Here is a 15,494-nt window from a genome sequence, read left to right as displayed (position 1 = left end):
CCCCCACTCGACGGCGGCTCTCCCTGGCTGCCCTATTATGCCCAATCGTGGCAGGGGAGTGAAAAAGGATGCCTAAAAGGGTGAGAAAGATGGTTATAGGGAAATATGCCGTTTGCTTTTGGGTCCTGTGATAAAGCTAGCTAATACTGGTCTAGTAACTAGACTAGCTATACTCTGTTCTCTAGAACTCTACATATATTGGTAAGCTTCTGTATATTTGTTAATGTTGATGCTTGCCGTACTGAAGAGTCTTCTTGCATTAATCTCTAACTGCTTGGTAAACAATAAACAGAGGCTAAATGGGTATCATAACAAGAACCTATTGTCTATAAGTAGACGAAAAGTAGAGTAGAAAATAGTTAGAACAATATCTTATTATTTTATTCTTATTATACCAGATATAAATGCCAATGTAGATACAACATACCCCAACCTAACTATCCAATGGTATAGGTTGTCACAACACTTGACACTTGATAATATCAGCAGTTACCAATATAATTATAATGGCATATTGAATATTGCCATACAGTACACAAGCTGGAAAACCCCTAGGCATAATATACACAGAAAAACAGCATATTAACTCCTTTCCATATAGTAGTGCAATAACCTGCAAATACTGCAACCCACAGTAGTGCAACAAACCCACACTCAACGCGTTTCCCCTCTACTGAGGTTCATCAGGAGTAGATAGATAAAACATAGCCAAAAGGCTCCACTTTGTTGCAAAACATAGATGCAAAGTAACAAGCGATACTTAGCTTAGCAGCGATATTGGTAAGGCAGGCATGATGGCCGGACTTAACGAGACAATGCTCCCCTGTTCGTGATGCGACCGGGTCGGGCCACCGTGACATCCCCAGAACCGAGAGAGAGACCCGGTACCGAGTACCCCATTGCCCTTAACGTGGGGGCGCTCCACTACCATATATATGGGGAGTCACCTAGTAAATACGATCAAAAGCTCCCCCTGATGGCCTGGAGTATGAATGTGTTGCATGATGGTGTTACCTGGTTACAGTTATCCCTTCTTGCCTTCAAGCGTAACATCACTCTCCCCGTGAGGAAAGCAATGCTACTGTGATGACCAGGACCCTGGGGCGCCACACTAAAGCAGTAAGCTTTTTTGTATGCTGGTCCATCTAAAATAAAAATAATGGCATAGTCTCATACAGTAGTGTGCAGTGGAGTCTACGGTAAGGTCCAATAATGAGAATTTGGTCGGTTAATTCCACTGCACATGTCTGTGAGCAAAAACCTGCAGCAAAATGGAAGTATCTAAGAGATTAGTGCAGATTTGAAATTTGCCCCATATCATTATCTATTGAGGTAAATATGTGTTTTATTTGTGGATATTCCCCACAGACTTCAATGAGATGAGGAAAAACGGCAGTAAAAAAAAAAATTGTTTTTATTACATTTCCCCAGTAAAAACACATATAATCCGCACATGACTTCATCAATAATGTTTTATCAAAGCTCAGCAAATAGGAAGAACATAACATATTAAAAAGAGACAAGAATGCAGCAGAAAGCGTATGTATAAAAAACAATTAAAAAAAGTAACCTAATTTAACTGAGTTTTTGATATTGCAGACTTTCTATACCACAAAATACTCATTGTGTGAACTTAGCTCAAAGCTGTATTGCATCTAAAGACTTGTCTAAATACAGTGGAGAAAAAAAGTATTTATTCAGCCACCAATTGTGTAAGTTCTCCCACTTAAAAAGATGAGAGAAGCCTGTAATTGACATCATAGGTAGACCACAACTATGAGAGTCAAAATTAGAAAACAAATCCAAAAAATCACCTTGTCTGAATTGGAAAGACTTATTTTGCAAATTATGGTGGAAAATAAGTATTTGGTCATTAACAAAAGTTCATCTCAATATTTTGTTACATATCCTTTGTTGGCAATGACAGTGGGCAAACGTTTTCTGTAAGTCTTCACAAGGTCGGCACACACTGTTGGTGGTATGTTGGCCCATTCCTCCATGCAGATCTCCTCTAGATCAGTGACGTTTTGGGCCTGTCTCTGGGCAACACAGACTTTCAATTCCCTCCAAAGGTTTTCTATGGGGTTGAGATCTGGAGACGGGATTGGCCCCTGCAGGACCTTCACCTTCATATGCTTCTTACGAAGGCACTCCTTCATTGCCCTGGCGGTGTGCTTGGGATCATTATCATGCTGAAATCGCCAAGTACCTTTTTCCTCTGATACAAATCTAATAAACTTTTGGAATTATGCATTTGAAAACCATACGAGTGCAGTGATTTTTTGAATTTGATGACGTGTGGGATTCAATATCCCGTTCACTGGCACCGTGAACTTCATTGATTGAGTGCTAGCTTTTCACTACTTTCTACAGTTATTTTCCACCATAATATGCAACACAAATCTTGCCAAGTCAGACAAGGTGATTTTCTGGATTTGTTTTCTCATTTTGACTCTCATAGTTGTGGTTTACCTATGATGTCAATTACAGGCCTCTCTCATGTTTTTAAGTGGGAGAACTTGCACAATTGGTGGCTGACTAAATATTTTTCCCCACTGTAGGTTTATCTTAAAGGCAATCTGTCATTAGGATCATTAGGATCAACCCTCCCAGTGTGATAGGTAATGGCTGCTCTCCTGATCTAGATGTCACACACTGGTAATTCCCCTTTTCATTTAAAACAAGCTCTGGAAGCGGAGTCTCAGATCTATGTGTGGTGCCCCTGAGGGTTCAGTCGCCACAGAGGTACTGCACCTCAGCCATAGGTGTGGTACCCTGCTCTCAGGTGAGGAGGGGGGCACTATCCAGAACCAAGACACTTGCATCGGATCCAACACCAGACCTCTCAGGTGCAGGTAGAGACTAGGTAGAGGGTGTGGGTGGGTGAGTAGAGTTGTCATGGAAACAGGAGGGAGGAGTCAGGAAGGTTCTGAAAAGACTGTGAGGGGGAGTAGATGGAGTGAGACATGTAGAAAGGAGCTCCCAGAGACAGGGAGCTAGAGAAAGGTGAAGCTACAGAAAGAAGAGAAAGAAGGGGTCCTAGGGGCCCAGGTAGTGAGCAATCCACCCGTGGGGCTTGTATCCACTCCGACTGTAGTTGGGTGGAGGGACCAGGTTGCAGTGGGGGAACCGGCCTCCAAAGACTAGTTGAGAACTACAATGCTCAGCTAGCAAGCTGGAGGCTGTGGTATCTGTATGTGCCACAGCCACATCCACACATATTCGCTGACAAGGCAGCCACATAGGACCAAGGGGACCAGAAAGACATCGCCCGACAAGATCCGAGGCTGCTGGCTTGGGACACTCTGTGTGAAGGCGCAGAGCAGGAGAGGAGAGAGCCAGCGCAGAGAGACGGCCAGGGAAGGAACATAACCAGTAGCGTAGCTACCGAGGGGGCAGAGGGTGCTGGCGCCCCGGGCCCGGTGCTCTGAGGGGGCCCCCCAGAGCTACACTACTACAGTTACATTCTGCGTCATCGGAAGATCAGCTGTACCGGCATTTAGCCGATACAGCTGATCGCATTGATGGGAGAAGGAGCGCTGCGCTCCTTCTCTCATCATCCCCCTGTCAGTGTCGGCATCTGACGTCGCCGACACTGACAGCGGGCGCGATGACGTCACTGCCCGGTGCCCACTGTCATGAGATCCGCGGGAGCAGCGCAGGAACCAGGGAGAAGAGAGGTGAATATTTATTTATTTTTTAATGGGTGCTGCTGTCTTATTACAGGGTCTGCCTATGGGGGGCTGCCTTATTACAGGGTCTGACTGTGGGGGCTGCCTTATTTCAGGGTCTGCCTATGGAGGTGCTGCCTTATTACAGGGTCTGACTATAGGGGTGCTGCCTCTTTACAGGGTCTGACTATGGGGGTGCTGCCTTATTACAGAGTCTGCCTATAGGGGTGCTGCCTTATTACAGGGTCTGACTTTGGGGGCTGCCTTATTACAGAGTCTGACTATGGGGGTGCTGCCTTATTGCAGGGTCTGCCACCTTATTACAGGGTCTGCCTATGGGGGTGCTGCCTTATACTACAGAGTCTGCCTATGGGGGTACTGCCTTATTACAGGGTCTGCCTATATGGGGGCTGCCTTATTACAGTGTCTGCCTATGGGGGCTGCCGTATGCTATAGAGTCTGCCTATGGGGAGTGCATTATACTATATTGAGGACTATCTGGTGCATTATACTATATGGAGGCCTACAGGGAGTGCAGTATACTATATTGTGGACTATTTGGTGCATTATGCTACTGTATATGGAGGCTATCTAGGGGGCCATCATACAGTATGGAGATTACAGTGTGGGGGTCATTATACATTGTTGGAGCCATCAAACAGTTTGGGGGCTACTAAGGGGTCAGTATACTGTGTGGGTGCTACTATACAGTGAGGGGGCATTATACTGTGTATAAGAGAGCATCATACTGTGTATAGGGGAGCTGTACAGGGGGAGACTCGGGACTTTATTAAATGTAAAGTGGGCACTTATTGTTATAGGGGAACTCGGGTTACTGTGGCTATCAAAGGGGCACACAGGGCATTATTAGTTTCTAGGGGCAAAATAGGGGAACTATTTTCTAGGGCACTTGCACCTGGCATTACTATATTGTAGAGAGTTGCTTTAGAATTTAGAGGGCACAGAGAACCACCAGCAGGTGCAGTATTAGGGTCACATACGGCAGCAGCACCTCAGTATTGGGGTATCAGGTGCAGTAATACGGACACATATGGCGCCAGCGGCTCAGTATTGGGGTATCAGGTGCTGTAATAGGGACACATACGGCAGCAGCTGCTCAGTATTGGGGTATAAGGTGCAGTAATAGGGACACATACGGCAGCAGCTGCTCAGTATTGGGGTATAAGGTGCAGTAATAGGGACACATACGGCAGCAGCGGCTCAGTATTGGGGTATCAGGTGCAGTAATAGGGACCCATACAGCAGCAGTGGCTCAGTACTTGGGGTATCAGCAGGATGAGGAGTTTGTGCAGGTTGGGAATAGATGGTGATGGGGCTGGAATGTGAGAAGTGAAATATGTCTTTGTTGTATTCTCTGCAGCCAAGTCCTGGCTGGAAGAAGTTGTCATGTTGGTCTTGGCCAGATGGAAAAGATGGGAAAAATGAACGGTTCCATCAGAAAGGATGTCAGCAGTAAGTCATGATCAGTAACTGTGCAGTGATCTGTTACATGTTCAGTAGGACTGGTATCTACCACTGTCCATATGGTGGTAATATCAATGTTGGTCGTTATATAGAGATTATCTTCAGTAACAGCGCGGTCATCTGCTGAGGCTCTCCTCCAGTATTAGGGCTCGTCACCGAGTTGTAATCAAGGTTACCTGGTTAGGGACCACTCAGAAGTTTCGCCCCACCTGAACCAAAACCCTAGCTATGCCTCTGAACATAACAATGGGGTTCTGGTGGAGTTTATGTAAGGAGGTTGCTTTCCCTGCTCCTTGCCTTGAACCACTTAGTCAGACAGCTGGGTTGTTGGGGGGAAGACTTTCTGCCCTGGACAGGGGAGACGTGGTGGCTGCTGGGAAAAGAGAGGGGAGTGGTCAGAAAAGTGCGGGAGAGAGAGCGCGCCAGAGAGGGGACAGCGTGCCAGAGAGAAAGCAGGCTGCAGCGCCGCGCTCCCCATGACAGAGTGCTCCCCGTGAGGGCACTAAGGCTGGAGTGAGAGTGGGGACTTGGAAGCCTCCATAATCTGAGAAGACTCTTCCCCTGACAGTGCAGAGACAGTGACTCAGTGCAGCCCTGGTGACCGCAGTGACAAGCAAAGATCCCTGAGTGAGATAAGTAACTGCCCAGTGTGTGTGTGACAGCGTTACTACAGAGAAGCTGCCAGGCGAGACTCCTGCATCAGTGAGGAGAGACTGTGCTATTTCCTGGTTCCAGTTTAACTTTGAGAAGAACAGGCTGCAGAGGCTTAACCCCGGACTTTCCAGGAGACACAGAAGAGACTTCAGGATCTCAAGTCCTGCTGGTGACTGTATCCACATTGGGAAAAAGGACCCTCCAGTCGGGACCTCCCTGGGCTGATAAGTTACAAGAACACTCGTTAACCCTTTTGATTCCACTTAACTGTTTACTGTTTGACTCTATTAACCCCCTGTTTACTCCCTGCGAGGAGAATTTAACCCCTGTTAATAAATCCCCTCTAACAGTTGGTCTGTCTGTTCCGTGGTGACATATGCAACCCTGCACTCTATTACACTTACATACCTCCCAACTTTAGGGGAAGGGAAAGAGGGACAAAGTCAGCGGCGCGTGTAGCGCGCCGCGGCAAATTTTAGGCCACACCCATTTCACAACTAGCCACGCCCCAACCACACCCATTTAGCACTTCTGATCACAATGTTTCGTTAACAATAATTATGAACAAAAAAATATGGCCACACACGACGCTCCATACTGTACAATGGCCATTGGCCACATTATGCTCCATACTGTATAATGGCCCCACATGATGCTGCGTACAGTATACTTGCCCCACGTGATGGTCCATACAGTATAATGGCGCCACATGATGCTTTGTACAGTATAATGGCCCCACACGATGCTGGGTATAGTATAATGGCCACACAATGCTGGGTACAGTATAATGGCCCCACACAATGCTGGGTGCAGTATAATGGCCACACATGGTTACCCCACCCCCATCATTGCCTTCTCCATCAGTACACACAAACACCTTTCACCGCGCTCCCTCGCAGCAGCCGGCAGCTTCCACTCCCACGGCGCTGAATGGTGTCATCCAGCTGCGCCGCTGACTGCTGTATCCAGCATTACAGCTCAGTCCCCATAGAATGTAATACAGCACAGCCCCATAGAATATAATGCTGCACAGCCCCCATAGAATGTAACGCAGGCAGGTGGCAGCCCCCATAGAATGTAACGCAGGCAGGTGGCAGCCCCCATAGAATGTAACGCAGGCAGGTGGCAGCCCCCATAGAATGTAAGGGGTGCTGCACCAGGTTGGTGGAGAATCCGATGGATGGGTACCAGGGGGAGAGTGGGAGCGGGGTGCGCGCACCATGGGGAGACAAAGTTTAGTTTGTCAGTCCTCCTATGCTGTCAGAGTCTCTGCTGTAACCGCAGCAGGGCAGCGCTGCATGGAGAGGGGGAGAGACACATACATTCACTTACAGTCTGGAGATCCGCTCGCTGCTCCCGCGGTCACACAGACACGGAGTGTCTCACAACTCTGCCCCCGTGCCAGAAACCAGTCCGGGTGCTGCCGCTCTGTCCTCAGAGTCCGCCCACGTCTATAGTTGAGGAGGAAGCCGGAGGCGGGCGGTGAGGCAACTCAAGGGGGCGTGGCTACAACGCAGTCCCAGGGAACGGAATGAACAGCGGGTACTAATCGGGCTCTCTCTACGTCCCGGAAGTGGGCGGGGCTTCACCGGCGGCCGCAAATTCGGGATTTTAAATGCCCGAAGCGGGACAGCGGGACCCCGGTGCCAAAGCGGGACTGTCACGCTGAAATCGGGACGGTTGGGAGGTATGGGTGAAGAACAAAAACCCAACGATTAGAAACGCCACAGCTCGTCTGCTCACACCTCTGCCCCCGATATACTATGATCCCATCCCACCACCCATTATGTGCTGACTGCAGCCTGTATACAGGGGAGCACAATGGCTGCTGGAGTCACACACATCCCCCATTCATTCATTCCCATGATGTAATATAACAAGCCAGTGGCTGCTCACAGAGGACAATAGCTGCACACACGTGTTATTTAGAGGGATACCTGTCTCCTCCGCGCAGTAATATCCGGACACAGGCAGGGATTGAGGACTGTACAGCTCTGATGCCGGGTCCCCGCTCCACAGCGGCTGAGACAAGCTCTGCCCTCACTTCTGGTCCATCTCTTCCTGCTCCTCTGTATAAAGCAGCGCTGGTGACTCACAGTGACGCTCTGTACACGAGGTACCCGCTCTATGGTAAAACAAGACGCAGTGCAGGGTTGTCTGCTTACTGCGCAGGCGCAATGCTCTGTCCCTCAGTAGTTGTGCGCAGGCGCAGTGTCCTTATTAGCTCTGTCTTGTCAGTCCCAGGGAACGGAACGAACAGCGGGTACTAATCGGGCTCTCTCTACGTCCCGGAAGTGGGCGGGGCTTCACCGGCGGCCGCAAATTCGGGATTTTAAATGCCCGAAGCGGGACAGCGGGACCCCGGTGCCAAAGCGGGACTGTCACGCTGAAATCGGGACGGTTGGGAGGTATGCACTTACACCAAATTAACTTAGAGCTGGCTGGACCACAGACTCGGAGGACACAGCACCCGGCTGGGACTGCATTTAAGAACTGTGAGTAAAATTGTGGAAACTGCACCCTGCTGTGTCATCTGAATTATTACTGTGTCACCTGCCCTGCACTACAACATCCACCATCACATTTAACACCTTAATTGCCCTGGGACTAAGCTCTACCTGTGGAGTACTGTTACAACTCTGCTGCATAGTAATCAGCCCCAGCGTTTTCTTTAAGCAGCGTCGACAATCCCTAGCCGAGTACCACAGGTGGCATCACGAACTATCCCCCATAAACTTTATTTCCCCTTTAATTTGACCTTTTATTGGACGCCCAGGGCCACAGACTGGGACACTGCTGCCATGACCCATCCCCCTTAAGAACTGTCCGCCCCGGCCCGAGTACCCCCTGGCGGGCGCTCCATTTGTCCGACCCATAGATCTTAACAACATATAACAGCACATACATATAAGAAAAATCTGGATTTCTCTAGAATAAGACATCTGATCTCAGATATCATTATATTCAACTTCCTGTGACCTACAAGTCCATATAGACAGCTTAGGAGGGTGGATGCTATTGACAGATTCCCTTTAAATGATGACAATTGTTATAATTGTTCAGTAGATATAAGCTAATCAGACAGATTTAAAAAATTGTTTACAATTATGATTATTTATGCACAGAATGTATTAGTTTTCCCTCCTGATACTTCTGCTTTTAGTAACCATTTAACTTTCCTTGGAAAAAAAATGTGAAGCTTATTTTATTAGAAATGTATGTTGTGTTGTTCAAAGGTATCAAAATGTACAGGGGCACGATCCCGTCATCTTTATACAGGGGCAGGATCCCGTCATCCTTGTACAGGGGCAGGATCCTGTCATCTTTGTACAGGGCACGATCCCGTCATCTTTGTACAGGGGCACGATCCCGTCATCTTTGTACAGGGGCACGATCCCGTCATCTTTGTACAGGGGCAGGATTCCATTATCTTTGTACAGGGTCACGATCCCGTCATCTTTGTACAGGGGCAGGATCCCGTCATCTTTGTACAGGGGCAGGATCTTGTCATCTTTGTACAGGGCACGATCCCGTCATCTTTGTACAGGGGCACGATCCCGTCATCTTTGTACAACGGCAGGATCCTGTCATCTATGTACAAGGGCAGGATCCCTTCATCCTTGTACAGGGGCAGGATCCCGTCATCTTTGTACAGGGGCAGGATCCTGTCATCTTTGTACAGGGTCACGATCCCATTTTCTTTGTACAGGGGCAGGATTTCGTTATCTTTGTACAGGGGCACGATCCCATCATCTTTGTACAGGGGCACGATCCCGTCATCTTTGTACAGGGGCACGATCCCGTCATCTTTGTACAGGGGCACGATCCTGTCATCTTTGTACAGGGGCACGATCCCGTCATCTTTGTACAGGGGCACGATCCCATTATCTTTATATAGGGGCACGAGCCCGTCACCTTTGTACAGAGGCAGGATCCCGTGATCTTTGTACAGGGGCAGGATCCCATGATCTTTGTACAGGGGCACGATCCCATTATCTTTGTATAGGGGCACGATCCTATTATCTTTGTAAAAGGGAACGATCCCGTCACCTTGGTACAGGGGCAGGATCCCGTCATCTTTGTACAGGGTCACGATCCCGTCCCCTTGGTACAGGGGCAGGATCCCGTCATCTTTGTACAGGGTCACGATCCCGTTAACTTTGTACAGGGGCACGATCCCGTTAACTTTGTACAGGGGCACGATACCGTTATCTTTATATAGGGGTGGAGCGCCCCCGTAGGGCAGTGGGGTAGTTGGTACCAGGTCCTTTGGTTCTCAAAGGGGATGTCACGGTGGCTGACCTGGTAGTGGCCCTTGGGAGGTCCGTTGTAAAAGGGGAAAGGTCTTTAAAGGGGAAATGTTCGTGACGCCACCTGTGGTATTCGGTCAGGGTGACCGACGCTGCTTAGGGGTCCGCTGGGGTGATGTTATGGCAGCTAGATGGTATACCTTCCCACAGGTGAAGTATGTGCCCAGGGCTTCCCAATGTGTAGATGGTGGATGGTGTGAGGCGCAGTGAATAACGAGGACACAAGGTTGCAGTCTCTTTTACTGTAGACTTCAGCATCCACAGTCCAGAGCACCAGATCACAGGGTAGGCAGAGTCCGGCCGGTTTGGAGGCAAATCCAGAGTCCTCTTATCCAGGTGGAAATCAGTAGCCTTCCTCTAGCGCCTGGGTGTTGTAGTACCTTACTGCTGAGCCTCTCATAAGGTCCTCACAACTGTTGTAGAGGTTCTAGATGTTATGTGTCTCTCTGTCCCCCAGATGGATAGGAACAAAACCTGGAGCAAAACATAAAGGACTGTTGCTCCCTTGGTGTTCCAGCTACTGGATCCTGCGCCTCAGAAGGAGGCAGCCTGTGTAGGGCAGAAACTCCTTCTGGTTTCCGCTCCTTTTGCTAAGACTTCTTCTCACTCTCTACAATACAGTTCTCTGTTCGTGTCTTTTTCTTAGGATGCTGCCGCACGTGGGGCAGGCGCAGCTCCATGGCCTTCTGTCTAGACCTCTGACAGGATCCCACCCCTGTCAGGGACCAACTACCTACTTCCTATCCAGACCACCAGTTTTACCTAATTGTGAAGAGTGCCCTAATAAATAGGAGCATAGCTCCCCCTGGTGGACTGGAGTATGAAATGTGTTGTGTGTTGGTGTTACCTGGTAGTGAGATCTCCTTCATTGCCTTCAAACGTAACATCACTCCCCCCTAGAGGGAAATGACATTACTGCAACGACCAGGACCCTAGGGCGCTGCAGGGGCACGATCCCATCCTCTTTGTACAGGGGCATAATCCCGTTATCTTTGTACAGGAGCAGGATCCTGTGATCTTTGTACAGGAGCAGGATCCCGTGATCTTTGTATAGGGGCACGATCCCCTCATCTTTGTATAGGGGCACGATCCCGTCCTCTTTGTATAGGGACACGATCCCGTCACCTTTGTATAGGGGCACGATCCCATCATCTTTGTACAGAAATTGAATTTGTATAATGTTTTATCAGAAGTACAAAACATAATAATTCAATCGATTGTTTTTTCCCTCTAGGAGCACTGCAAGACCTGAACCAGGCAGTAGAATTGAGTAAAGGAATGGGGATCGCAGGACGTCAAGCTCTGGTCCAAAGAGGACTAATATTACGGCTAAAAGGAAAGGACGAAGCAGCTAGAGAGGACTTCCAGAAAGCTGCACAGCTAGGAAGTGACTTTGCCAGAGAGCAGTTAGTGCTACTAAACCCATATGCTGCTCTCTGTAACCGCATGTTAATGGATATGGTGCAGAAACTGCAGGAGCCGGACATCCAGGAGTGATAACAGTCAGACTGGGTTTAAAGGGAATCTGTCACCCCCGGACATATATGACCTATTAATATGGGCATACAGGTGATAGAAATGTTACACTAGTCCTACCTGCATGACTCATATTAATGGTCTTGTTGCTGAGAAATGTTATATTCTGTCTTTATATTAATGATTTTTTCCAGGCTCCGGGGCGTGCCCTGCTGTAAGAAATCCCTGCCTCCTGTCTTCATAATAATACTACCCCCCTCCCATGCACGTCAGTTATGGCCCGGAATCCTGCGCCCTGCGCTCCCTCAAGAATACATACCTTATCCTCTCTTCTATGGAGACTGTATTCAGGGATCTTCTGCGCAGGCGCTGGCGACTTCTGCTCCAGTGACCTCCGGCATGCGTGCCAAGAAGGTGCTCTCCCCACTTCCTCCCTGCATAGTCATCCCTATGTACACATGGTTCCTAACAATGACTATGCTATGAGGAAGTGCGCGCACTCTTTGTGCACGCCGGAGGTTACAGAGAAGATCCCTGAATACAGTTCCCATAGAAGGGAGGATGAGGTATGTATTTCTGAGGGAGTGCAGGGAGCAGGATTCAGGGCCATAACTGGAGAGCATATAAATTTGAAATATATGAAATATGAATAGCATTAATGCTCTAGATAATTAGAAAAAATTGAGATACTTAGCACATTATTTGGCCAATTCGTGCATGCCCAGCAGCCAGCAACAAGGCGATCTCCAGTTTGCTGGCAACCTGCCTAATGTGAATACTTGTCTGACAGGATGCCAGCAACAGGCAAAGAGAGAGAGAGCGGCCAGATGGCTGTGGGTGCAGGAACAAACCCCTTGCACTTGTGGCTCATTTGCAAGGACAGAGGCATAGACATGTAAAACAAAGCTATGGACATAATCAAAGTTATAGGTACTTTACAATGATGACGTTATTTTGGGGTGTAAAAACCTGCTAAAAAGAAAACCATTGTTATAATATTTATTTCATAGATCAATAGTACACGTGAAAATACGCAACTTTGTAATATTATAATAATAATAATACATTTTTAACATATTCCGCAACACTTTACATTATAGTGGGGATTTGTACAGACAATAGACATTACAGCATAACAATGAACACAGATCAAAACCGATACCATGAGTGAGGGCCCTGCTCACAAGCTTACAAACTATGAGGAAAAGGGCAGACACGAGAGGTGGACGGTAACAATTGCTTTCGTTGTTTGGACCAGCCATAGTATAAGGATCGGGTGTTCATGTACAGCTGCAGGAACTAGTTAACAGCCTAATTATGTAACAGTACAGACACAGAGGGCTAATTAACTGCATAAAGCTTATGAGAAACATGATGTGAGGAACCTGATTATGGTTTAAGTCATTTTGAATGGGCCACACAGGGATAGTTAAGTTAATGCGTTGAGGCGGTAGGCCAGTCTGAACAAATGCGTTTTTAGGGCATGCTTAAAACTGTGGGGATTAATCGTATTATCCTGGGAATTGGCGCAGCACGTGAAAAGTTTTGGAGATGGGAGTGGAAGGTTCTGATTATTGAGGATGTTAACCTCAGGTCATTAGCAGAACGGAGAGCACGGGTAGGGTGGTAGGCTGAGGCCATGGAGGAGATGTAGGGTGGTGCTGAACCATGGAGTGCTTTGTGAGTGAGGGTAATAGTTGTGTACTGGATTCTGGAGTGGATGGGTAACCAGTGTAATAACTGGCACAAGGTAGAGGCATCGGTATAACGATTGGCGAGGAATATGATCCTGGCTGCAGCATTCACGACAGATTGGAGAGGGGAGAGTTTGGTAAGAGGGAGGCCGATTAGTAGAGAGTTGCAATAGTCCTGACGGGAATGAATAAGAGAAACAGTGAGAGTTTTTGCAGAGTCGAAAGTAAGAAAAGGGCGACTTCTATTAATGTTTTTGAGGTGCAGATAACACGAGCAAGCCAGTGATCAGATGTGGGGGGGTGAATGAAAGCTTGGAATCAAGTATGACCCCAAGGCAGCGGGCATGTTGCTTGGGAGTAATATATCTTATCATAGAAATCTGCTTATTTCTCTGCCAGAATTGATCAGTCATTACCAAAATTCTCAATTCTGAGGTAAAATCTTTATTCAGTGTACCAAGATATATATCTTCCCTTATTCAGTGAAGACACTTTCCCATCATGGAGATCGGAGATGGCGGCTGATACTGATAAGATTCTATTTAGAAAGGAAGGAGAGGAGGAGCTCTGTCTCTAGTTTCTCCCTCCTCCCATCTCCTCAGAATTATATCCATATCAAATGCCAATTCCTATCTCAGTAATGGGAAAGTGTCTTCACTGAATACAGATTTTACCTCAGAATTGCAAATTTTGATAACGAATGATCCTAAATGAGCTGCACGCACACAACAGTGTACCAGTTCAATAGTCTATGGGTATGTACACAACTCTGTGAGCAGGGCCGTATTTAGAGTTTCTGCTGCCCTAGGCACTTTTAGTGCTGCCTCCCTCTTTGGTAAGTATGACACTATCGGCAGTGACTTTGTAAAAAATCGCTGATGTGAAAGTAGCCTTTTGCAGCAGATCCGGCAGTTTTTCCGCATCTGCCGCGTAACGGATCACTTACGGCAACACTGAGTTCCGCCTCATTCATTCCCTATCGGATTTGTGGACATTTGCAGCACTTGCCGCCATCTGGCAAATGCAGTATCATACCTCCCAACTTTTGAAGAAGGGAACGAGGGCCACACCTATTTAGTACTGCTGATCACACTGTTTCATAAACAATAATTATAAACAAAAAAAAATGGCCACACAGTGCTCCATACTGTATAATGACCCCACATGATGCTCAATACTGTATAATGGCCACACAGTGCTCCACACTGTATAATGGCCCCACATGATGCTCAATATTGTATAATGGCCACACAGTGCACCATAATGTATAATGACCACACAGTGCTCCATACTGTATAATGACCACACAGTGCTCTATACTGTATAATGGCCACACATGATGCTCCATACTGTATAATGGCCACACATGATTCTCAATACTGTATAATTGTCACGGGAGACCTAGGCAGGAAAGAGCTAATAACCCGGGCCCCTGCGATTTCCCTCAGACTAGGGAAACCCTGACTGACCCTCTCCCAGAGTTTACACTGATGGTGTGCATGTCTGGGCCTCCACCCTCGCCCTATCTCCTGTTTCAACCCTAGGCTGAAACCACAACCCACCACCCAGTGAAGAGTCCACACTCCAATACCCACAGTTAACACAGACAAGGATAACGGAAAAATAAGCACCACGCTGCAGTCACTCAGGAATACATTATAAATGCAAAGGGCAAAACAAATACAAATATAGGAAGGAGCAAATAAGACAAAGGGAAATACACCACCAGCAACGATACTCCAACTCCTAGCTCACCACTCCAGACCGATATAACATGCACAAGACAGAAGCTATAATCGGCGACGCCCAATGTTCAGGAGAACTATTTAAAGGCAGTGGGCATGGCCCAGCTTCCAATCCGAGCACCAGGTAATTTAACCCTGGACCAGCTAGATAAAATCTAGCCGACGCCAATGAGCGCATAGTGGTCAAAAGCGGAATTACCGCTGTCTGTCGAACGACCTGGTCTGAACAGCGTCCGACATGACAGTACCCCGCCTTCTACGAGGGACCCCAGGGCCCTCACGGCTTATAGGACCCGACTTGTCCGGATGGCGGCGGTGAAAAAACCTGACCAGCTGATCCGCATGAACGTCCGAGGCTGGTACCCAGGACCTCTCCTCAGGCCCATAACCACGCTAGTGTACCAAGTACTGTAAAGTGCGGCGCACTACACGAGAGTCAACCACCTTGGAGACTTCAAA

The 15,494-nt window shown here is 47.8% G+C and overlaps 1 protein-coding gene across 1 annotated transcript in view; it reads left to right on the top strand.

Annotated features, from left to right (window-relative positions):
• Positions 1-12,714, top strand: part of TTC36 (tetratricopeptide repeat domain 36) — a 49,564-nt gene extending 36,850 nt beyond the window's left edge. The window contains exon 3 of the mRNA XM_077250593.1: positions 11,355-12,714. Within this exon, the coding sequence (XP_077106708.1) occupies positions 11,355-11,617 (263 nt within the window). The 3' untranslated portion in view covers positions 11,618-12,714. The remainder of the gene's footprint in view (positions 1-11,354) is intronic.
• The last annotated feature ends 2,780 nt before the right edge of the window (positions 12,715-15,494 follow it).

Source organism: Ranitomeya variabilis, chromosome 4, assembly GCF_051348905.1.
Source record: "Ranitomeya variabilis isolate aRanVar5 chromosome 4, aRanVar5.hap1, whole genome shotgun sequence".
Classification (NCBI taxonomy): domain Eukaryota; kingdom Metazoa; phylum Chordata; class Amphibia; order Anura; family Dendrobatidae; genus Ranitomeya; species Ranitomeya variabilis.
The sequence above is the reverse complement of the archived record's forward strand: the minus strand, read 5'-3'. Positions and strand labels throughout refer to the sequence as shown.